We start from the raw sequence: 26,023 nt of genomic DNA, 5'->3' as shown, positions 1-26,023 counted from the left end.
AATCGGACTGCAGGTATCGAAGTTCCTGCAGCTGGAGTGGAGCTGGGTCTGCACAGCCTCTTCTCCCCACAGCACCAGCAGATCCAACAACTCAGGTGTGCTCCAAGTGGGAAGCGTTTGCTGTGTGGAGCCGCCGTGGTCAGTTGGGAAGATGTGATGTGAGCTCTCCATGCCAAGCAAACAGAAAGTGGAATTTCAAAAATTCCTGGGCGTTTAAAGAAGGAAGGTTAGGAGCCTGTGTACTTGGGTGCAGTGCAGCAGATTTCAAACGGCTGACCAGAGCAGTCAGGATGGCCATTGTGAGGAGGCCATTTACAGCAACATGATCAAGGGCAGTGTCTACACTGACACTTTGTTGCTATAACTTTGCCACAAAAGCTGTACGTCTCTCGTCGAGGAGAGTTTTATTGGCAAAAGGAGCAGTGTAGTGTGCATACCTCCACTCTTTTGTCGACGAAAGCTGACTCTTGCCAACAAAACTCTGTAGTGTAGACAAGGCCAAAGACATTCAACCCAGCAGCATTCATCCTCCAACAGCCTGACAGAGCAACCTCAGGATACAATACCTTACGTTGGTCATGATCCCGTCAGGTGGTGAGCACCATCAATTTCCATTTGAGTCAAAGGGAGATGAAGATGTTCAGGATTTTGCAGGATCAGGGCCATAAGGAAACAGTTTCAAACTAGCCTTGCAGGAGCACAAGGCAGATTAAAAATCTTTAAAGTTTAGCTACATGACCCAAGTGTAAAAGGATGCGGTATTGTCTCTCTGGCATATGTCTACACTGAAGGGGGGGGGAAAAAGGATGTGTGTCTCCAACAAATTAAAACAGCAGTGAAGACAAAGCTTTTAACTTGGGTTAGCAGCTTGAGTTCAACCCCAGGCTCCCCTATAGGCTTTAGCTCCAGCTACTAACTCAAGTTAAAACCTGAGTTGCCATGTCTTCCCTGCTATTTTAACCTGAGTTAGCTAACCGAGGTTTGCGACCCTAAATCAGCAGTGCCCAAACTTTTCCTCTCGTACCCCCGCTTACCAGTAAGGGAATGCATCTGCACCCCCCTCTCCCTCTGCGGGCCGGGTGTGGAGTTGCAGCCAGGCCAGGGGCTGCAGCCCAGGAGCGGAGCCACAGCCAGAGGTGAGTTGTGGCCGGGAACGGGGGCCAGGTTGTGGCTGAGAGCAGAGGAAGCTGTGACCTGGGGGCTGGCCCAGGCCCCACCATGCCCCCGCCCCAGACATTCCTCCATGCCCCCCTGGAGGGGCACACTCCACAGTTTGGGGACCACTGACCTAAATTAAGAACACCTTTTTGCAATGTAGACATATCCTGAAGTCTGCAGAGAGCCTGAAACAGTAGCTCTGATAGGTGTAAACAAGCCCATTCATCTTAATGGGTTAACTCAGAAACCTAAGGATGACAATATAAAGGGCAACATTATTAATTATTTCACTGATGATCACTTTAACAGAAAGCTCCAGCTAACATGCTAATCTTGAGCTGCCTCCAGTGTCTCCTCAAGGTTCCAAAAGCTTATCTGCCCCCTATCCAGCTGCCAGAATATCTATCATCCCGCCTGACAACTTCTATGATGCAGTTCTGTGATGTGAATACCAAAAAGTGACAAAAATATTAAAAGAGGAAAAGGTGGGGACAGCATAAAATACACTGAATTTTTTTTTTTATTATTAAATTAAACTGCTCGAGAGGTCCATTCTGCTGCACTGGAGTGCTGCAGAATTCAGGGACCTTGCCACAAAAACTAGCTTCCGCATACGGTGGAGCACATAGGGGCTTGACTATATTTGCTGTCGTCTCAGTGTACAGTTCTTTCAAAGGTGCATGGAAGAAAATTCAAATGTGAATGATGAAGTTTTGTGGGGATTTAGCAATTTAATGAGAAATACACATATAAGAATCATTATAAATTCATCTGGTTATTCAGCAAGATCACCTGGTCTTTTGTCTATAGGGAAAGACAAGTAAACTCATCTATTGATTCAACAGGTACATTTAAGGGAAGTAGAAAAGACTCCAAGGGCTGGTCCACACTAACCCCCCAGTTCGAACTAAGATATGCAACTTCAGCTACGTGAATAACGTAGCTGAAGTCGAAGTACCTTAGTTCAAACTACAAAGTACTTACCGTGGGTCCACATGCGGCAGGCAGGCTCCCCCGTCGACTCCACGTACTCCTCTCGCGGAGCAGGAGTACGGGCGTCGACGGTGAGCACTTCCGGGATCGATTTATCGTGTCTAGACAAGACGCGATAAATCGATCCCAGAAGATCGATTGCTTACCGCCGAACCCGGAGGTAAGTATAGACGTACCCCAAGTTAGACAATCAGGGATGCTTTGCACCAGTAATTTGAGTCAGTTCATCCACACTGAAACAACTACTGTACCACACTACTGCTGTTATGTCCAACTGCAAGTTTCAGCTTACTAGACATTTTGCTTGTTTGCACTGACTTTTCCCATCTAGTACAAGTCATAAATTGTCTTCTTTCAGTGTTAGCTGGACGCTGGCATTTTGAAACAAAATCACATCTAGCTGGTTGACAGTATAGTCCTTGCTCAAGTCCCAGCATACATGATCCTATGCAGAACTTTTGAAAAGCTACAAGTTCTCCTCTGAGTTTTTTCTAAACACAATTACTTTCAGCTTTCTGAGTGGATCAGCAGAGCAGCATTCTTGTTCTCCTCACCTCCATACAGGATTCAGTGAGTGGTGGCCTTTGGCCAGGATTTTTTTCTATCCTAAATAGGACCATTATATATTTGTCCTTTCATGGGCCAGCAGGCCAGAGAATAAGACAAGAGGGTTTACTGACACGGCTTATTTAGATAGTTCAGAGCCTAAATTCACATTAGTTCTCTAGCTGCTTTTTTCCAAAGTCAGTAACAGGGCTTGGCAGAGTGTGTGGTTTTTGCTGGCAAAGTCAGCCTTTCTGTGGGATACCCAGACTGCTATGCTCTTTAGGTCAATGAAAAAAAGGAAGAAAGAACGAAAAAAAAATGTAGACTGAATTCTAAAGAAAAACAAGGAAAACACAGAGAAACAGAGAAAGAAGTGAAGACAATTAAGGAGGAAAAGACAAACAACAAAATAAGGTAGCACTAGCAGGTTTATGCAAAGAAGATCTAATTATGGGTGACTAAATCCTCCAAGACATTAATATTCCAGCGTAATGTGCCTAGTTTCCTCCTTTCCAGACATGGCAGGGAGGAAATGAGAATCACTTAGACACACTGTTTAATGAGCAAATGATGGACGATCACCAAACACAGCCTGCCTGATAAGTATCCATTAGCTTAAACTTCTACTGTAAATCTGCACACAGCTAACGGGCCATGGTCTTAAAATACTCCAATGAAACTTAATGTAACCACGTTAAGATAAAAGGGACGTTCCAAAGAAAAATCTCACATCTAAAACAGGAGAAAGGCTATGGGCCATTTGTAAAGGCTAATCATACCCCATGACACAGACTCCACGCCTGAATCACAAGCCATAGCACATTTATTCCCAGTGCTCATATTTAGTCTTTGTATTTCTAATTCACAATCTCCACTGGAGAGGCACATTTCCCATCAAAATCCACTATGTATAAATATACATTATAATAAAATGCATTCAATATTTCTGTTTGCTCTCAGAATCAACATTTAATACAGAGAGTGCAATTAAATACCACAGTGCTTAGAACTGGACCTATGTATGTACAAACTCCATATTTGTGGAGGGAGCCTTTTCATCGGATTTTTTAAAATCTGACCATAATGGAAAAAATACTTTTGGATTGGAAAATTAACCCTATGGATTAGGGATTTTTTAAATAAGATACTCGGGGTTTCACCTGACAATTCCAGGTCCTTAGTTCTGGTGATGGAACAGGCCAGGGTGCATCAGTGCCTATTTCCTCATATTGTTTCATTTAGGGTCTGACACAACAAGGCAGACTGGACAAGGAGCCTTATATTTCAGAGTGGCATGAAACAGCAGAGGACCCTGGGCCAAACAAGGAAACTCCTTTTCCAAGTGCCAACGAGGAGGGGAAGTTCTGATTATACTGCCCTAATGATGATGCATATTTGGGGAAGTCTGAGATCCGGTTGTATTGGGTTTACTCCTTAGTACCCTGTCCCTGCCATTATGTCACAGAGAGCGGTCCCAATCTTCCTGAGTGTCCTCCACTCATTCACGCCATGCTGCTATACCTCCTCTCCCTTTTATATGATACACCGCTACCTCGATATAACGCGACCCGATATAACACGAATTCGGATATAACGTGGTAAAGCAGCCCTCCGGGGGGGCCGGGCTGCACACTCCAGCGGATCAAAGCAAGTTCGATATAATGCGGTTTCACCTATAACGCAGTAAGATTTTTTGGCTCCCAAGGACAGCGTTATATCGAGGTAGAGGTGTACTAGTGGTCTGTCATGTGTGACATCTGCCCCACATACAATGCAGTTGCTTGGGATTTTATGAACTCCACATGGGGATGGGGATCAGAAATGACCTTTCAGGCCACTCCCCACCATTATCTTGCATCACGCTAAACAAAAAGCTGAGGACCCCCTCCCCCCTCCATTTACATTGGTTGGGAAAGAATTAAATCTATTCTCTGTCCCAACCCCAGCTCTTCAGTACCTGGGGGGGAGGGCCGAGAACACTATCTGAGCGCTCCACAAGCCGTTGATGGAGCGCTGCAATATAGAGAGGGAACATGAGGTCGTGTGTTCCCTCCCCCAGAGTTCCAGCAACTGTCCACGGAACCAGGGCGTCCCACTCAGCGGTACTTCCCACACCCCGGGGATGATTTTAAGGGGGTGCAATCCCTGTGACTGTGCAGCAAATGTAAAGCCCCAGGTCTGTAATCCTGCAGTCTATTTCTTTAAGTCTGTCTGGAGCCCTTTTCCACACACCCAGTTCAGTGGTCCCCCCCCCCCTTTTTTGGAAACCCCTTTGTGATTGCTGGCAGATGGGCCATCGTCTTTTCGTGCCATGTCCTGGCACAAGTGCTGCCTTCTCTTGTATTTCTCCCCCTGCCTTCTGTGTCTCTCTCTTCAGGCATTTCTGCTTGTTTCCTTTTTCTCCTTCAGCTTGATTTTACCCTTGTCCGGGTTTTACCCTCTTTTCTCCCCCTTCTGTATTTTATTATTTTCTAGTCTCTCCCTCTCTTTCGTTCTCTCCTCCCCACAGCTTGAGGTGAGGAGGAGCTTCATCACTTGGCTCCAGGGGGCCTAGCACATGCACTCTCCCTTAAATGCCCAGAAGCAGCAGAGAAAGGGGGGGGGGAGGCAGGCTGCTGCCTTAGCCTGCAGCCCTGCAGACATGAGCGGATGCCATTAGGAGCCACCGCAGGAGCAGAGAGAGGAGACAGGCAGCTCAAAGAGCCACCTTGTCTTCACACCCAGCTGCAAGAGCATATTTGTAGGAGAGGAGAAGAGATTGGGGGTCATGCAGCTATCCTTGCTCCAAGTGACTCTCTCCTCTGTCCCCTACCCTACTAGTCTTGCAGACATACCCCCCCACCACCACCACCTCTCCAGGGAACCCATCCCACAGACAGGAAAACAGTGCCTTTGCTCTATGGCATAGAGCTTACTCACTGAAACCCAGTGCATCCCAAGGGATATCATCTTCAGCTTGTTTCAATTGAAAATTAATCGTCCTCATTTGAGGGTGGAGCGTTTTAGAGGTACCATGCTACTCAGATTCCCGAGTGAATGGGTAAGACAGGCACCCCTCCCCGCCCCTCCAACACACACACACACACACACACACACACACACACACACACACACACAGAGTAAATCACACTGCTCAACCAGGGGATGGAAGTTCAGAATGCAGTTCAGACAGATAAGGACTGGGGGGTAAAACATACTTCTGTAAAAGGGGCCAGGATGGAAAAGCAATAAACTCATCTGTAGAGAGAGACATGTAATCTAGGATAGCTATACAAAAAGAGGCAAACCATATGCATTATTATATGCATTTCTAAGGCAACTGTCACCATAGTATCTGAGCACTTTACATAAATGGTACTATGAGTAAACAGATGTTTTAAGGGTCAAGTGAAACAAGGCAGCTGAAAGTGACTTTTCACATTGTTCATAAACACATTATTGCGTTTCAGAAACAAAAAGTTTAAATATTTTTGCTGCGTGCAAATGATATTGGATGATAAAGAAAATTTAAGTATTGAAATTGTAGTGATTCATTCACAAGAAAAAGAAGAAAAGGCCATTCAGAACAGGATTTTAACTTCACTGGACAAATGCAAAGATGTTGTAAGAGTATCTTACTAGCCTAAAGGACCCCAAGTGGGTGTAATTTACACAAAGAGCTAGAAGAGGGGAGAGAGAGCAGGAAACACAACTGACAGGAGGGTGCAAGAGGACACATGCAGTCCCACACCATGTAGATACACTAACTTACAACTGCTTACATCTTCTTCTGGACTTTAGCTTGCAAGTTACAAACTTAGCCTGCCTACTACCCCCTCACTGACATGTGGCTCACTCCATCTCATACATCGCCTCTGAATTTGACCTCACATCTTCCTTATGATGTCCTGAAACTATAACTAACAATAGCACAGTCATATCATGGCTAGCAAATAACCCAAAAATGCATGCTATATTTAAGGCTATGTTTTAGTCAGAGGTATTTTTACTAAAAGTCATGGACAGGTCATGGGCAGTAAAAAAAAATTCACAGCCCATGACCTGTCCATGACTTTTACTATATATCTCTAACTAAAACTTGTGCAGGGGGCCACAGGTGCTCTGGGGGGGGGGGTGGTCCGCGGGTGCCACAGATACTGGGGGGGCTGGCCCAGGACCCCTGCTGGTGCTGGCGCAGCGGGGAAGAAAGCAGCACACAGCCTGGGACCCCCATTGGTGCCACACGCTCCGGCTCTGCAGCTCCCATTGGCCAGGAACCGCATGGAGAGTTTGGTCTTTTGAGAAAAATTCACCCCAAGGTAAGTGCCGCCCCTCACCCCAACCCCCTGTCCTCAGGCTCCTCCCACACACCCAAACTGCTGGCAGCCCCATACCCAGCACCAGCCACTGCAGAAGTCATGGAGGTCACAGAAAGTCACGGAATCCGTGACCTCCATGACAGACACGTAGCCTTAGCTATATTGGGTTGAGGATTCCATCCTATCACTGCTACTCAATAGTGCCATATTTTCTGCCTTACTTAGGAAGACAAAGGAACTGACCCCATGTGATTTTGGAGTAAAAACTCAAAGAAGAGAGTTCAGTGCTTGACATGGTCAGGTCAATACCCTACATCCCTCCCCGCCCCCCAATCCTATTTTCAGTAGGCTGTAAATATTCTTTTCTTCTCTTTTGTTACAGAAGATTGACTTTGGATATATTTGCCAACGCTTCGTATCATCCCCATAAGCCTTTTCTTCTGATGCCACTTTTCCCATTATGGGCCTGCTCCAAAGCATGTAGAAGCCAACGAAATCCACTGACTTTGGATCAGGCTCTATATTATCTTAAACCTGATCTTGTTTATGATTGCAGGGGAACCAGAATTGTCCGCTTCTCCCCACTCTGACATTGGAGTCCAGCAACTCAAATACTTCAGCTCTTCTAGCCACCTACTGCCACAGCCATTCTGGACCATCAAAATATCTACTCCCACCGTGTCCTCCCCTCCTTCCCCCCTGCAAATTTCCTCATTACAAAACTTGCAATTTTACATGGAGAGTTTGGTCTTTCGGGAAAAATTCACACAAGAACACTAATAGGATAAAAATCCATCCATCCATTTAATCAGTAGCAATGATCATGGAGAGGTTTATAAAGTGACACCACACATGGAAAATGTATTCTTACAAAGGTTTTATTATTTTATTTGATAATTCTGACCAGGGGGATTCACTGTATTCTGTTTAGAAAGCCCATACATGCTAAAGTGAAAGCAGCAAAGAGTCCTGTGGCACCTTATAGACCAACAGACGTATTGGAGCATGAGCTTTTGTGGGTGAATACCCACTTCTTCGGATGCACCCACAAAAGCTCATGCTCCAATACGTCTGTTAGTCTATAAGGTGCCACAGGACTCTTTGCTGCTTTTACCGATCCAGACTAACACCGCTACCCCTTTGATACATGCTAAAGTGAGTTTCAGCAGAAGGCAGCGTTTGCCACCCCAAGCACTCCATTTGGCAAGTTCACCTTTTATAAATATCTCATTCATCACTGAAGGCTATTAATCATCCCGGGGGAGGGAATCTTCAACCAGATTTCTACACCTCTGCCTAAAAAAAATACGAGTTTTGCTGCTAGTCCTTCAAACTTAGAAATTTTTTTAAATGACCAGCTATTTTTCCAGAATGAGTAGCACAGAACAAGAAAAAGGTTTTTCCTGACCAGCCATTTTAATTACAGCTATGAGAGCTTAGAAAAACCCACCTGGTGAGTAGAGTTATTTCCTCCAGCTTCCCTCCCTCTTAAAACTGGTCTCAGTAAGAAAAAACAAAATCTCCAAATGCATAAATATGCAGAGATATCAGACCTGCTTTGCTCTAATCACAGGGACTGGCCCTACTCCCCTTGAAGTCGGCAGATTTGTTCAATGGGAGCAAGAGCAGGCCCTTAATGATTGAACAGCACAGTTTTCACAAGCTTTTCTGAGTACGTGCAGCTTGTAGAGGATTGTTCACAGGAGTTCACTTCTCTGGCAAACAGCTCGCTACGGCGCTTTGTGTGTGGTGGGGGGGGATAATACTCCCAAAGCTCTCTCTCAGTTTAATAGTGCTTTCTCCCCAGATAAAAATATATGTATTCTTGTTAAGAAAAAATGTACATTTATGATCATTTCTGGTTCATAAGTCCTATTTTAATAATAAAACAATACATGATTTGGCTCTTAAATACTAATAGAAAGGTTTTGTCTTGCTTGTATACAAGCCAATATATTTTGGCAAGAAAATAGAAAAACGGTCTTAAATATATGAGAGTCAAATATACATGAAAGGACGAGTAAAAGTAGGACATAAGGATAGCAGAACACACATTAGGAACCTGGCACCTAATCCTGCATCCTCATTCCTGTGAATAGCTCTGTATAATTCTATGAAACTATGCGTGTGAGTAAGAGCTGCAGGCCTCATCATGAGTAAATGGTACACACTTTACCATACAATTTTCTTATTTGGGTCAAGAGAAATTCCCCAATAGAGGAATTTTTTCTGGTCTTGAAAGGTACGTTTTTGTAGCTGCATTAAAGTGAAAGAAACTAAAATGAAGGAGAGAAAGTTTTATATACCACAATTTATTCCCCTTCCCCGCTATAATGTCAAATTTAATTTGAGGAAAAACCAACCCTGCCACCATAAAGTGGAAACTAATAATTTTTATGACCCCTTAACAACCTGTCCTCAGTGCTAACATACTGTAAATAAATTTCAACATCTTGTTACACACATAGTTCATTTTAAAGAGGGCTAAAAGGGGGAACACACTTCTCATTGAAAACTGGCATATATACAAAAAAAGGGCAGGGTGGGGGAGGGAGGAGAGCTGGCTTTTAAAACCTTATTCCAAAGCCCAATTTTTTTTAGTTCATATTAAACTTCCAACCTTTCCACTGAAATAAAACAGAGAGACGGTTTCCAAAAATTTTATAATTCTGAATGGATTTCCCCAGTGTAGAAGTAATAATATTTTTACATTTAAAAGATCCACTGCTTTAATAAGCGTGATTTGTGTATTTAGAAAATTCATTAGAGCAGACATTTCCAGACATTTCTGGATTTATTTATTTAATTTATTTATTTATCCTAATTTGGGTATACTACTTCAAAAGAATGCTTAGAGCTTCCCAGCTCCTTAGTCACACACTAATAACATCAAATAATTAATAAAGACATGTAAATTCTTAACTCCCAGAACTATTTCAAACTTACAATCTGTAAGCTAAATGTCACGTCTCACTTACGGATATCTGAATTACTTTGTTTCATAAAACACTGAAGGGACGTGTCCTTATCTTGCTCTTCTACCATGAAGTGAATATTCAGGCCCGCTGTAACTAACCAAATCAAAACTAAACTGACGCCCTAGCAAAGAATCTCTTCCATAAGATTTGAGAGTTTGGGGGGCTGTAGTGGGTCCAGAATTTCGGTCAGTTTAGATGCACAAACTGTGTGCCAAATTTGTTGGAATGAATGCCTCAACTGCACATCCAAGTCAGATAACTGCACCTGTAAATGCATCTATAATTGCCATTTGTGCAAGCATTTTTGCACACAACTGAAACTGCATCTGCTTTTTGCAATCTAAAAATCTAACAATGCACCTTTACAAACATTTAAAAGATAGGGAAAGACTGAAAATCAAAATCAAGTTGTGGAATGGAGAGGAAATGCTCAGTTTATGCATGAATGTAATGCTTGGGAAAGTGAGACTAATAGCACTAGTACAGAACTAGCAGGCACTGGGCAAACATCCTCACTCAACCCCTGATTTCTGCCAAACACATCTGAAGGATCCACTCTGACAAGTTCCTTTTTCAGTTTTCCACGTGTTCTTTGATATTTCTCAGTCATGTTTATTGGCTTCTTTTGAATTCTTTTTTTAATGTGGAGAGGGGAGATGCTAAAAGAAAGTACAGTTTCTTGAAACTACTGTTAGACTTGGAAAACTCTACATAGAACCAAACAACACATTAAGGGTGTACCAAACTAACTTTTCCCAAAAAAGAATTAGCATTATTTCCAAAATACAAAAAAATCAGCCATCCAAGTTGGTATGTACCAGGTAAGTGTCCTGAACTAGATTCAAAATAAACTTTCCACATCAGAAACATACACAGAAGCAAGCTCTCCCTCTTGCTAAAACAGATTATAATTGTGTTAGGCAATTTTAATACTAAAACAGGTCACTCCGTTTAGAACTAGCTCTAACTGGAATTCCCACAATCTGCAATATTCTCTTCCTCAAAGCCCAATTGGAAGTCAGAAAAAAGGAGAAAAAATCCCTACCTTTCAGAATGAATTTTTTTTTTCCAATCTGATCTTACAACCAAAAGCTACACTAATTACTTTATGCATGAAGCAAACATGGATAACTTGTAGGTAATGTCTTTTTGAAATTAATTTTTACCCTTAGCTGATGGGTCACTAAAATAGAATTCCTCTATAATTCTGTAATGAAACTTGAAGAGATTTCAGATATACGCTATTTGTTCCATAGCAATAGGATTGTTTGTTGCTTTCCTATTTTCTGATAGCTTTACATTGTGTTATTATTGAGATATTAAGGTAATAAAAAGTTATACTCTGCTGTCTAGCACAGGCATACATTAGCTAAATAAAAGCAATGAACCAGGAGAAACAGAGATCCAGGAATGGTTTGAACACTGATGGTTTAGTGACAGGATTCACTATCTACACTCTTTTTGTGAGAGTTAGGGACAGTGTGGTGTTCTAGTAACCATCAGTTTATATTAGTACTGACAGCTTTTAAGAACTGACTGCTTACGTGAACTGGTCAATCAAGTGTGTACCTTCCTATTGATTAGAATGTTGACCTGTAATCAGTGAAAGAGGCAAACATCCTTCCTCCCCTGCGATGTCTTTTCTTTGTATAAAAATGTGAAATGGCTGCTTTTCATTAGATGCAGGATTTGGTGACAAGCCAATACATGTCTGTACAGCCAGAAGCACAATTTTAGGGTGATGTATAAATAAAAATCAATAATAATAACTGTACTGCACAACTTTACAGGCAGGTGTGAGGTTACGGTTAACTGCATGCTTGTTCCTGTGTTAGCCCTTTTGCAAGGTTCTTTATTGGCAAGGTTGAAGGCTTCCTTTTGCATTTTCTAACATTCTATCTTCTTTGAACTCCCCACAATCACCCTAGATACTATTATAGTTGCTGATAGGTGAGAGTCTATAAATCCCTTATATTCTGAAAGGCCAGGGGGAAAATAACACCAGTTACCTCCCTATAACTTTTGTTCTTCGAGATGTGATGCAGACATGTATACTGTGTGGGTGTGTGCATCCTATGCGCCAGAGCCAGGAACTTTGCCTATCAGTAAGCATAAGAGTGGCACTCAGGCCCTGCAACAGTAGCCTCTCCCCTGGCCCATATAAGGGCAGCCCCGCCCCAATTTCCTCAGTTGCTTTACACCGAACACCAGAAGTGTGGACTCCAATGCAGAGGGGACGGAGGGCAGGTCGTGGAATACACATCTGCATCACATCTCGAAGAACAACAGTTACAGGTAGGTGCAGTTGTGTATTTAGGTCTATTCTAAGATGTGCTAAGATGTATTTTCAGGACGTGGGGCTTAGAGTCTATGTAAAGAAGGACTGCAGGACTGCCTTCCCAAAGTTTGCATGTGATCTGGATGCAGCCATAGTGGCATAATGACTTGAAAAGTATGCACAGAGGATGAAGTTGCCACGGTGAAAATGTCCAATATAGGAAAGTCATTTAGAAATGCTGTTGATGTCACATGAGCTCTTAGGGAATGAGCTAATACCTTTTGAGGAGGCATAGCCTAGGCTCTTTCATACACTGTCACAATACAGAAAAAGTTATCCACCTGGAGATTTGACCGCAAAGTGATCACTTAACTGGTCATTTAGTCTGCATATGGAACAAACAGACACGGTGAGAAACGGAAAGGTTTAGTTCTGTCCAGATAAAAAGCTAGACATTGCCTGACATACAAAGTGTGAGATGCTGTTCCTCTGGCATTGAATGTGGCTTAGGGAAGTACACTGGTAGATGTACAACTTGATTCAAATGAAACTGGGAAACCACCTTAGATAAAAACTTAGTGTGCGGCCACAGGATTACTTTGTCTTTGGAAAATTGTGTGTAGGGAGGCTCCACCATCAAAGACTGCAACTCGCAAACTCTCCTTGCAGACAATATCGCAACAAGGAAAGAAGTTTTCTAACATAGAAGGGAGAAGGAAGTTGCCAGAGGCTCTAATGGAAGTCCCATAAGAGTCACTAACAGTATTATGGTCCCACAAAGGAACCAGCTCTTTAACTGATGGGTGGAGATGAGTGACTCCTTTCAAGAACCTCACCACCATGGGGTTTGAAACCCCTGACTTCCCATGGATAGGTGGATGAAATGCCAAAAATCACTACCAGGTGCATTCTCAATTAACTACGTGCAAGGCCAGAAGACTGAAGGTGTAAACATTACTCCACGATGTCCTCCTGTACATAAGCCCAAGTTGGTTGAACTCCATGGGCTAATGACCATACTGAGAACCCCTTCCACTAGACCAAATAAGCTACCCTTATGGAGGGCCTCCTCCTGTTAAGCAACGCCTGCTGGACTGCCTCCGAACATTGTTCCTCCTCTAATCCTAGCCGAGGCATCCATCACATCCAGGGCTGCCTGCAGGGATTTTGTGGTCACCAAACAGCCCTCCAAAATGAACACTTTGAACTCTCCTCTAGAGGCATCTAACAATTTCACCAAGAAATTAGATATGGCTGCCCAACTGACAAAATCATAGTGTAAGAGCAACGCTGGCTTGCAATATTCATCTGCAGGAAGAGGAGATACAAGTCTTTCTCCCCATCAAGTCCATCCTCTGGGACTCTCAGTCTTTGGGTGTAGATGTACATCTTCCCTGCCAAGCCTAGTCATTTGCTGCAGTCGCCACCAGGGAGTTAGGGGCCAGGTGGGAACAGAAATGTTCAAACCCTTGTGTGGGAACAAAGTATCATTTCTCAGATGGTTCACCATAGTGAGCAATGGCCCTTGGGGTATTCCAGAGGGTCTTTGTAGACTCCAGAAGAGACTCATTTATTGGGAAGGCTACTCTCCCTGTTGCTGATGGTTGAAGAACGTGTGTATTTTCCTGGAGGAATTCTGCCTGGATACCCAAGCCAACGGAAGGAAGTCCTGATGCACCTTAAACTCCAAGAAAGATGAAGATTCGGACACCATAGAATTATCCAGGGAGGAGGCGGCAGCGGCAGTTTGTTGCATCAACATCGGATCCTGTTCTTGTACCACAGAATGCGGTTGGAAGAGCCCCACAGAACCAAAGGGAACACGGGAGCCACTCTCAGGACCGATGATCTTGCTCTAGAGCAGGTTGAAGAGCAGAACCTCAGGGACTGAGGAGTGTCCCAGAGATTCCAAGGAGGCCATGGGGCATATGGTTATGGCATTGGTGGCCAATAGGCCCTGGGCCAAAGTCCCAGACCCCTGCGGGGTAGATGCCAATCTTGGTTCCGACAGTGATCCAAGGGTGATCTCTGGCTAGGAGAGATAAGATGACCCTGACCTGGACCTTAAAGAATCCTAGACATTCTATGGTGACAACGGGGGAGAGCCAGCCCTGATGGAGCAAACAACCAGTCAGATTTGGTTGAAGCCCAATAAAGAGGCAGCTTTGGTGCTGAAGAAGAGTGGGGAATGAGCACCACCAGCACCAAATAAGCTGTAGTCCTACCTGCCCTGGGGGAAGGCATTGGCACCCACTCGATGATGGGATCTGCTGCCAAAACAATGACAGTGCTGAAGGATGCCCCAGTATTAAGGGGGCCTGTGATGCTGGGCCTGGCCTTGACTCCATAGTCTGCGGCCCAAGAGTATAAGATTGAGAGGCAAAGCAGGTCTGATTCTGCCTGGTATGCCATCAACATGGAGACGGTTGGCACTGGTGCCAATATTGATGGTACCAGACTCAGATGCCCTATGGCTAGAGTCAATGGTACGGGCCCTCGCTGCTCTCAGCATTGAACTGGAGAGCACTCAGATAGACCTACTCCAACTCGCATGCTGGAGGGAATATGGTGCTGGTCAGCACTCCTCTTACAAGAGGAAAGGGACACTCCCTGAGCCCTGGAATGGTTCCAGTTTGTTTTAGATTACCTTTCCCTCACCACACCAAAGAGAGGTGAATGGGGGTGGGGGGACACCAGAGCCTGAACGTGGAGCAACATCACTTACTGGGTCCAAAGGCGACTGCTGATCAGACAAGGGCTCAGTGCCGAAGTGAGCCTCATGGCCTGCTCCAGAAGGTACTGTTTCAAACCACAAATCTCTCACTATCTCTCATCTTTGTGAACAAGCTGCAGATGGAGCACCTCTCTAATGTGTCCCTCACCGAGACACAGCTAGCACTTCATGTAGGGCTTGCTGTAAGGGATGTCTCCCACCCGCACCTCTACCCCGCAGTACATGACAGACAATACTTGAACCCTGGTGAGGACATTATACAGGGCAGCCAGCTACTCCAGATAATACTAAACTAACACTTAACTAAACCTAAGGTACTACCACTACAACATACAAGAAAAAGTTCTCACAAACTGAGACGAAAGTGTGAGGTGAAGACAACACACACAACTCCAACTCTAGGCCATGGGCAGTGAGATGGAACTGAGGGGTCCGGGCTGTGCAGCTCCTATACAATCAAGGGAGGGGCTACAGCCACAGGGCATGAGCACTATCCATATGGGTACTGCTAGGCAAAGTTCTCTGTCTCCATTGTGTAAGGCACTGTCGTCCCTCCCCCCCCCCAGAATACATGGCTGCATCTACTCAAAGAACAACAGTTTTATTCCACATTCAAGTTGTTTTTCTTCTGTACCTTTAAGTTTGGGGTTTGTCTGAGATTCTGGTTTTCAGACAAATTTTCTCTGCTTTACATGGTTAGGTTTTGAAATTATTCTTGCTCACTAAGGGCCCAATCCCACATTATGAATAAGGTCCTCAACTCCCATTGACTTGAATTTGTGATAAACTACTTTGCAATGCAATAGCTTATGAGTGTGCTTAAAAAAAACCACCACCACTCACCCTCTCAGTATTAGTGGAATAAGCAAAGGATAAAAACTATTTACCAAGGGTAAATATAAAATATTGTAATAAACTTGTACTGAGGTTAATGAACCAACGTTTGACTTCTCATTGAGAAAAGTGACTGCCCTATAAAAAGTAAGTGTTTGATTAAAAAATCGCTGCAGCAAGCAGGATGTGCTGAACTCCCAGTTTCTTCCTCTCACACAATGTCATACAGGGCACAACTCATCTTACCGATCTCTCTCTTTAGAAAGTAAACACCAATCCTCTCTTCTCTACGCCAAGTCATTTCTTGCAATCGCTGATTTCCTGAACAGATAAGCCAGACAACAAAATTTTGACCCTACTTCTACTGTATTGTGTGCCCAGTAGTGAAGGGAGAATTTTTCAGTATGTCCAAAGAATAAACATCTCTATTGTAAAACCCTCATTCTTCCTCACCAAAAACACCAATGTGTGTAAGAATAGTAGGCTTGGAACCAATCTACTCAGCAAGTTATAAAGTAGCTCTCCTTAAATCTTACTTAAGGGTGTGACTTGATTTTTGGCAACTATAGATATTTATGTTCCAGAATAAGAAATTTAAGTAGATTCCTATGGAAGCAGTAACTACAGCACACACTGCACTCGTTAAAACAGTGTTTTAGTCTCTTTCTAGTACCATAGCACACCTGGAAGAGCTGGTGTATGTTCTAGAGTCCTTAAAATATGAAAATAAGCACACATTGTAAAATAACTCATTTATTTGTATGATAAATATTTTAATGTGCTTTCTCTTAAAAGTCAATTAACAAAAATGGAAAGGCAATTAAAAATTAATGATTTTCATACACTTAGCTGGCCTCTGTTTAAAGCCAGCTTCTGTTTAAAGCCACAAGTTCATTCCAATAAAGCACCATGTTTGCTCATATTGGGTCCAATCCTGAAGTCCAGTTATGGATGCTCAAACCCTTAAAAGGAGTCAATGGGAATTTTGTCTGAGTAAGGACTTCTGTTTTAACTAAATTCATCAATGACTTAAATGGTAGTTTAAGTGGGTCATAAAATAGATGTAAATTATAACAATTTAACTTGCACAACCTGACATGTAGTGAGTGTATAAAGAAAGTGTAACTTGCATGGTGAGGGGACAAAAAAGACTAATAACAGAAAAAGCAGCTAACAGGAGACACTGAAATAAAGCAGACCCCTTTTTATTTTAATCTTAGCACTTTCCTGTGCTATGATCCACCCATATGTAATTTGCAACACTACAATTCACTGATGAATTTGGCCACAGACTTCAAGAGGATGAAATTTTAGCCCTCTTCTCTACCACACACTTCCCATGTGACTTTGGGCAAGTCACTTGGCCATCAGTAAAATGGGGATAGCAGCACAAGGGAGTTGTGAGGAGAGATGCATTAAAGATTGGAAAGCACTTTGAGATCTACTGATAAAAAGCATTACATAAGAAAAAGGTATCATCATCATTATATTCAACTGAGCCATCTTTTCTCAGATGTAAAAAGTAGTTTCTAGCCATGTTTAGCTTGAATGCTGAAGTCAAAAGAATAATGTCCTACTAGTTTTATATTTTAAGATGACCTTAGGCTTAATTGTTTAAAAAACACCACAAATCACTAAGGCCTGGTCTATACACAGTTTTTGCCCAGATTTAATTATTTTGGTTAGGCACGTGATTTAAAAAAAAAAAAAGAAAAAAAGCAAGCACCCTAAATTAGTGGTTCTCAACCAGCAGTACATGTACCCCTGGAGGTATGCAGAGGTCTTCCAGGGTATACATCAACTCATCTAGATATTTCCCAAGTTTTACAACAGGCTACATAAAAATCACTTGCAAAGTCAAAACAAACTACAATTTCATACGACTTGTTTATACTGCTCTCTATACACTATATACTGAAATGTAAGTATAATATTTATATTCCAATTGATTTATTTTATAAATACATGGTAACAATGAGAACATACGCCTTTTTTCAGTAATAGTGTGCTGTGACACTTGTGTATTTTTATGTCTGATTTTGAAAGCAAGTAGTTTTTAAGTGAGGTGAAACTAGGGGGGTACGCAAGACAAGGGGTACAGTAGTCTGGAAAAGTTGAGAGCCCTAAATCAGTAGATGCAGTCAAACCAGTATAAAGGTGCCTTACACCAGCCAAGCTTATTCACCTTCCCATATGGGAATAAGCTATACTGATAAAAGGCACCTTTCTGCATCCACACTAGGGAACTGTTTTGCTTTAACCAATATCAAACAGATATGGTTAAAGCAGTACAAAAACTGTGCATACACAAGACCTAAATGAGAGTAAAGGCCCATTTAAAAGTGCTTTCCACTTGCACAGGTTTCCAGCTGGTATCCCAAACCAAATCCTGTAAAAGTAGTACAATTTTTTTTCAGCTGCAGATACATCTATAAAAAGACAAAACCTACTTAAAGAGATATAGGGTGGGATTTTCCAACAGAAACTAAGGCCTGGTCTACACTGGGGGGGGGGTGTGGAAATCAACCTAAGAGACGCAACTTCAGCTACGAGAATAGCGTAGGTGAAGTCGACGTATCTTAGGTCGACTTACCTCACGTCCTCATGGCGTAGGGTCGACTGCCGCCGCTCCCCCATCGCCTCCGCCTCTCGCCACGATGGAGTACAGAAGTCAACGGCAGAGCAATCGGGGATCAATTTATCGTGTCTACACTAGACGCGATAAATCGATCCCTGATAAATCTATCACTACCTGCCTGTACATAGTGTAGACATACCCTGAGTGACTTAAAGAGCTCAAGTCTTAAAGAGCCACAAAGTCAATAGACCTTGTGCCCCTAACGAACACAGGTACTTTTGAAAATCAAACCCACAGTTCGCTCTGTGTTCAGTAACACTTTCTAAATGTTGTTAGCTGCAGAAATTTACTTTTCTGGAATAGTTACCAGGTTTTTGTTACATTTGGGAGGTGGGGTAGTTTGGTTAAGGTTTCTTAATATTTCAACACTGCAAAACAGTTTGGTTAAAATATTTTGTCAACTTTCACTGGAAAGAACACAAATGAACATCACTTCCTTTCTACGGTGGCTGTGCTGTCATAAAAATACCAGTTGACAGCTTGGGGGTTTAATATTTTCAAACTTGTGACAGAAAATATTTTCAAAACTAAAAGCTAAATAAATAAAGCAAATTTTTTATAAAGGGAAAAAATACCCACAACAAAATGTCTAGTGTGGCTTGTTTTGAACATCAACTTTTGTTCCTACAATTTTACAATATAGTATTTGTCTTGTGTTAAGAAATCATGTTTTTAATTACCTGATTATATGTATGTTCCTTCTCTTATAAAATAAGAGTCAAGAATACCCCCTGGAAATGGGGGGAGGAAAGGGGAGAGGCAAATGACAGAGAAATTTAACAAGCAAGGGGGAAAAAAAAAAAAAAAAAAACACCTTAAAACTCCTGCAATAATAGAAGGAGAATTTCATTTGACTGTTAACAAAAATTGAACTAGAATCATCTGGTTCTATCCCAGCTATTAACACTAATTCTTTATTCATAGTGCATAGCTTTGATCAAGCTATAGGTTCCATACACTACCAAACGTTTCATTTAAAATATGTGGCATTAAATTGGCCTCCAACTGCTTATGCCATAGCCTCCTGCCATTCTACATTTTCTTAAACCTTGGAGTCCAATTCACAAATGAAGTCTGATTATTTTATTCTTAATATAATATAGATTGGATGTGATTTATTTCAAATCTGCCAAAAAGAGTATTGTTTCAAAGCAGTCTTGTACATGTTTATGGTCTGACACAAGAACAAAAATTTAGATTTAATAAAATCTGAGAGCTTGAAAAATGAAATAATTTACCAGCAAGACTAAGAACAGCCTACACGTATACTGAGAAACTATTCTGAAAAAGCCCCAAAGAGCAGACAAGAAAAATTAGGGCCCACCTGCTTGCCAAATTTTTATTCTGTAACTGTTCATAGGAAAAACATGAATTTTGTCTCCTTGCATTTAACTGAAGGAGGGGTTTGAAGAAAAGTCTGCTCCCAAATTAGGATATAGTGATAGAAACTCATTTTTTATTGGAACTGTGAACTAGCTTTGTCCACTAAACAGAAAAGAATTTACGAGTGAACTATTGATTGCCCATGATAATTAACTTAATGCATGTTTTTAACAAAGTCAGTTAAAAAAATTCTAACATTAGAATGAGCAGTGCTTTTCTTTAATCTTCAGTGCCCCTGAACAGCACAGATATTTTGGTTGTTTCTTTCTGAGGTAAAAGCCAGTAGCACACTAGATACAAATTCTGTCTCTATGTTCTTCAAGTCTGGGGGAGACACATTTTTAATTGCAGTGGTTTGTGCAATTGTAATAAAAGAAGTTCTTGAGTTTATATGTTCCTAAAAGTAGACAGACCTAGCTCTCCATTCACTCAGTAGGACTCAATACAAATTTATTAAAAATCTCTATATAATCTACTCATAATGGGAACAATTGTTCTCTGTGCTGGACATTAAAGAACAGGTTGCAGGTGAAAATAAAAGATTTTGAAAGAGTAAATTCATCCAAACAAACTATTCTATTTTAACGAGGAAGTGAGCACAACAGCTATAAATACTAAGATACTAGTCTTTATATTCCTTCCTATACAATTTCTTCAGAATAAGTTAAAGCCAACATCATTTTAATTTGAGATTTATAAGCTGCTTCATAATAAATGTGATTCTGGGGTTTGGTTGGTTGGTTGAAAATCAGGCATTTGCTTATAGAAGCGAGACGGATGGGAATAAAGGAGTGGGGATTGACATTACTGTATCCGAGGTAGAAGCCAAACTCGAACAGCTTAACGGGACTAAATCGGGCGGACCGGATGATCTTCATCCGAGAATATTAAAGGAACTGGCGCGAGAAATTGCAAGCCCGTTAGCGATAATTTTTAATGAATCTGTAAACTCGGGGGTGGTACCGTTTGACTGGAGAATAGCTAATGTGGTTCCTATTTTCAAGAAGGGGAAAAAAGGTGACCCGGGTAACTACAGGCCTGTTAGTTTAACATCTGTAATATGCAAGGTCTTGGAAAAAAATTTGAAGGAGAAAGTAGTTAAGGACCTTGAGGACAATGCCAATTGGGACAAATTACAACACGGTTTTACGAAAGGTAGATCGTGCCAAACCAACCTGATCTCCTCCTTTGAGAAAGTAACAGATTATTTAGATAAAGGAAATGCGGTGGATCTAATATACCTCGATTTCAGTAAAGCGTTTGATACGGTACCGCATGAGGAATTATTGGTTAAATTGGAAAAGATGGGGATCAATATGAAAATCCAGAGGTGGATAAAGAACTGGTTAAATGGGAGACCGCAGCAGGTCATACTAAAAGGTGAACTGTCAGGTTGGAGGGAGGTTACCAGTGGAGTTCCTCAAGGTTCAGTTTTGGGTCCGATTTTATTTAATCTATTCATTACTGACCTCGGAACCGAATATAGGAGTGGGCTGATAAAGTTTGCGGATGACACAAAGTTGGGAGGTATTGCCAATTCAGAGAAGGATCGGGATATTCTGCAGGGAGATTTGGATGACCTTGTAAACTGGAGTAATAGTAATAGGATGAAATTTAATAGTGAGAAGTGTAAGGTTATGCATTTAGGGATAAATAACAAGAATTTTAGTTATAAGCTAGGGACGCATCGGTTGGAAGTAACGGAAGAGGAGAAGGACCTCGGAGTCCTGATTGATCGCAGGATGACTATGAGTCGGCAACGTGATGTGGCCGTGAAAAAAGCTAATGCGGTCTTGGGATGCATTAGGCGAGGTATTTCTAGTAGGGATAAGGAGGTGCTGGTTCCGTTATACAAGGCACAGGTGAGACCTCATTTGGAGTACTGTGTGCAGTTCTGGTCTCCCATGTTTAAAAAGGATAAAATCAAACTGGAACGGGTACAGAGAAGGGCCACTAGGATGATCCGAGGAATGGAAAATCTGTCGTATGAAAGGAGACTCGAAGAGCTCAGTTTGTTTACCTTAACCAAAAGAAGGCTGAGGGGGGATATGATTGCTCTCTTTAAATATATCAGAGGGATAAATACCAGGGAGGGAGAGGAATTATTTCAGCTCAGTACTAATGTGGACACGAGAACGAATGGATATAAACTGGCCGTCAGGAAGTTTAGGCTTGAAATTAGACGAAGGTTTCTAACCATCAGAGGGGTGAAGTTTTGGAACAGCCTTCCGAGGGAAAGAGTGGGGGCGAAAGACCTCTCTGGCTTTAAGATTAAGCTTGATAAGTTTATGGAGGGGATGGTTTGATGGGATAAAGTGATTTTAGTCAACAGGTCAATAACGTGCCATCGCTGGTAATTAGCAACAATGGTCAATGATGGGATATTAAAAGTTACTACAGAGAACTTTTTCCAGAGGGTCTGTCTAGAGAATCTTGCCCACATGCTCGGGGTTCAGCTGATTGCCATATTTGGGGTCAGGAAGGAATTTTCCTCCAGGGTAGATTGGCAGAGGCCCTGGAGGTTTTTCGCCTTCCTCCGCAGCATTGGGCAGGGGTCGCTTGCTGGAAGATTCTCAGCGATTTGAAGTCTTTAAATCATGATTTGGGGACTTCAACAGCTGAGTCAAGGGAGAGAATTCTTCCAGGAGTGGGTGGGTCAGCTTTTGTGGCCCGCATCATGCGGGAGGTCAGACTAGATGATCATAATGGTCCCTTCTGACCTTAGAGTCTATGAGTCTATGAGAACTCAGATGGGCAATTCTGGTGACAAAATGAATACATTGCCCATTCAAAACTTCTACATTTATCCATAGTACTGTATCTACAACAATATGAAAATGAAAGACTAGAAATAAAAAGAAATGGAATTGATTGGATGGGCGTGGAGCAGTTAATGTAAAGAAACAAGCAGAAATACTTACAGTATTTAACATACATACGGCCCAATTAGAGTTTAAGACCACCAGAGCAATCGATGGTTGGTAAGTGTCCAAGAGACTACTTTAAACAAGTAGAAGCTGATGAGGAGACTGGCATCACAGAACGGTAGAGTAAAGTAAGTGAGCTTTAGTAAGGTGGTGAGCGGTCCCTCCATTCCTCATGCACCCAAAATTCTCACTGTCTGCATATTAGTCAAAAAGATATGTCCAAGTTTTCATGAGGTTTGGTCTTTGTTCCTAGACTTGTCCAATACATTAACAAACATAAAACACACACATACATGAAGTATGGTAGTATTTTTAATATATATTAAGTTAATGATCTCCCGTCTTACAGACACACACAAATATATAATTATGGAGGTGCCTAGTAGCAAATCCTGTTAAGGCTGTGCTCTAAAATGGGGCATAAATTCCTGTTTCACACTGTTTGGACACGAGTTTTACAGTTAAATTTCTCACAAGGTTAATTTTCATGCTCTGAATTTTCTCAACCGTTTTTGTTTGGCTTCTCTTCATACATTTTTAACAGAAAGTCTTTGAGTTTAGGCTTTGACTGATTTTATTCCTTGGAAATCTTTTCTTTGTTGACTGACATCTTTTAAAAAAAGATATCTACCTACACAAAACGTGAGATCCTGAATGAAATAGGGAAGCTTTGGGGATTTTTTTTTTTTTTAATGCTGGATGTAGCATCATTTGTAGTCTTTATGTTACAACTGAAATGTTGTGCCCTGCACTCACAGGGCTGATTGGCTAATTTGGGTTAGGCACACATAGGACATCTCTGGTAGTAGCTCCACTTCTTGATCAGATTTTATTCAACAACAGAGAAGGATTCAAGAGCAAAAATATTCTCCATCAGCAGCTGCACTTTTGCCCTCCCCCCAGATTGAAACCCCCAACCTCATCCAACCCTTGAATTCAATTAAGCACTAAAACAACCCTACAAAATTTGCACACAAATATTTTCATTGTTTAGCAAGAAGGGTAGGCGGGCGCATACATGTGACAGAAGCCCACAAAACACATGCATTGCAACCTCAAATCTGCCCTCCTTTAATTGCCCTTCCTTCTGCCTACACTTTACTATATTAAACCAAACCTCTACTCTCATTGGGCAAACAATATGGTAAAGGTGGGGGGAGGAGAGGGAAGGAAGGAAGATGCGACAGAGGTAAGGGTGCAGTGCATGGTATGTGGTGGACTGAATTTTTTTTAATGATAAGGTATATGCCTCTGGGCTCAGGAGTAGAAGGTGTGATCTGTTCAGTGGCTTAGCTTTTCATTTTATTGGTTTTGTGCGTTTGTGTCAGTCATGTTGTGTGTAGCAACCCTGACTGTCTTTGTGCTCTCTGGCTTAAAAGTACACTACAGCTTTAACAGGCAACCTACAATAGAAAAAAATAAAACAGTACTTCCAGCATTCCAGAGGCATTACACATACATCTTTTTTAATACATTGCATTTTAAAAGCTTGTAAATTAACTCAAAAAAGGATGTCTTATTCATCTTTATTATTTTGTAGTCAAGCTTAATGAAGACAGGAGTAAATCACCCCCACTGTTCTGGGCAGGGTTAAATTAACTTCACATAATGTCCCCCCCCCCCCCTTTTTTTTTTTTTTTAAAAACAGGATTCACCCAGTGATGCTGAACAGGTAGACGCAGCATATGTAGTTCCATATTCATATATAAATCCAATGGCAAAAGTCAGCACACAAAACTACTGGAATGCAGAGACAAACTAATAAGTTAGTAAAATATCGCAAGTTGAGTAAAACTTACTCCCCCTACCCCAAATTGTTTAAATCAATCCCAGGAAGCCAGGCCTTCAGTTTCACGTTCTCAGCTGTGTCCGGGCAATCAATCATTACATACATTTTCATCCTACCACAAATTTACACACACGTCCCACCGCACCTCCAAAAAACAAATAATAAGAATAAGACTGTACGGCCGGACTCTCTCTACTGATCTGGGCCCTTTGATCTGCACGGGCACACGAAGAGGCCAATTATTGGCTGTATCTGGCCACCTAAGAAGTCCATTGGTGCGGGGGAGCTCTAGCATAAAGTTGATATGTAGCTGACTCCTATCCTGCCCTTTGTCCTCCCCACCTGGGAGACGGGGCACGGCTACAGTGTCCACCAATTCTCAGCTAGCTGATGGGGCTGACATAGGTCCCCTTGGGGCCAAGGTCAGCTGATTACATTAAAAACACCCCTACACAATTTTAACACCTCCCACAGCTGGACTCAAGCTGAGCAGAGCGTAGAATTAGGGAGCCATAACCAGCTCCCTGATGGTCAATTCCCTTCTCCTATACCGGACAGATATTTGGTCCAATGGGACTAAATTCTGCCCCAATTTACATCCCTTACAGCCCCTTTGAAGCAACAGAAGGAAAGTCAAAGCTGAATTCGTCTCAACAGCTTTAGAGAAAACTTTCAATCTTCTTAAAGGGCTATGTTGTTATAAGACATGCATAAAATTTTGCCAGCATCCCACATGACTACACTTGTCTCCTCACAGTGACTGTCAGGCAGCCTCACTACATTGTAATACAAGGACACGTGCGTAGGCACATTGTTTTTTTCAGATCCACAATATTCATTTCCAACTTGCAATACAAAAACATAAAAACCACATCATTCTAAAAGCACAGCATTGTCATGTTTTATGCTGCTGATCTGCAGTAAAGTACATACGTTCCGCCCAATTGCCCCAGGTTAGTAGCCACTAACCCTATCATTTAGTAGCTCATAGGCAACAATGGGAAGAGAGTTACCAGAGTAGGATGTGACCACTTTGTGAAGTTTTGGTAACTTTAAAAACATAAAAGTTTGTCCATCTGTGGTGAAACATCTTTATCATGCCAAAAGGCAAAATTGTGACTCACCCTACATAGCTGTATGGGGTCTTAAAATGTCTCTTTACTTCTCTGTGGGCAGGAGGGTAGAAATTGGAGGGAGGAAGCAGGTTCCTTAGGGCATCTTCTGTTCCTCTGCCCCCTACACAGGTAAACAGGAACTGGGCAGAGAGAAGTGGGTAGATCCTTGGCACCACTTCCTCCAATGTGCTAGCTAGCACAGAAGAGGAGGTAATCTGTGTGTAGTAAGGGGCTGCTGCAGTTTACTGTTCCATTGTAGCAAGAGAGAAGGAGCTCTGACCCAAGAGTCACAATTTGTTCCCTGAGCAGGTCCTCGGGCAGCGCACCTATATACCATCTCTTACACAGGGCA

General features: G+C 42.2%; 1 protein-coding gene across 22 annotated transcripts in view; it reads right to left on the bottom strand.

The window, feature by feature from the left end:
* The window catches only part of ZNF423 (zinc finger protein 423), a 322,726-nt gene that overhangs the window by 257,780 nt on the left and 38,923 nt on the right, over window positions 1–26,023 (bottom strand). For 3 of the 22 annotated variants that reach the window (XM_065567079.1, XM_065567085.1, XM_065567081.1), the window contains exon 2: window positions 1,289–1,406. The exons of the other annotated variants lie outside the window; for them this stretch is intronic. In XM_065567079.1, coding sequence (XP_065423151.1) covers window positions 1,289–1,322 — 34 coding nt within the window. In that variant the 5' untranslated portion in view covers window positions 1,323–1,406. The remainder of the gene's footprint in view (window positions 1–1,288; window positions 1,407–26,023) is intronic. 22 annotated transcript variants of the gene reach the window in all.

This window comes from Chrysemys picta, chromosome 14 (assembly GCF_011386835.1).
Source record: "Chrysemys picta bellii isolate R12L10 chromosome 14, ASM1138683v2, whole genome shotgun sequence".
In the NCBI taxonomy this organism is placed as follows: Eukaryota; Metazoa; Chordata; order Testudines; family Emydidae; genus Chrysemys; species Chrysemys picta.
The sequence above is the reverse complement of the archived record's forward strand: the minus strand, read 5'-3'. Positions and strand labels throughout refer to the sequence as shown.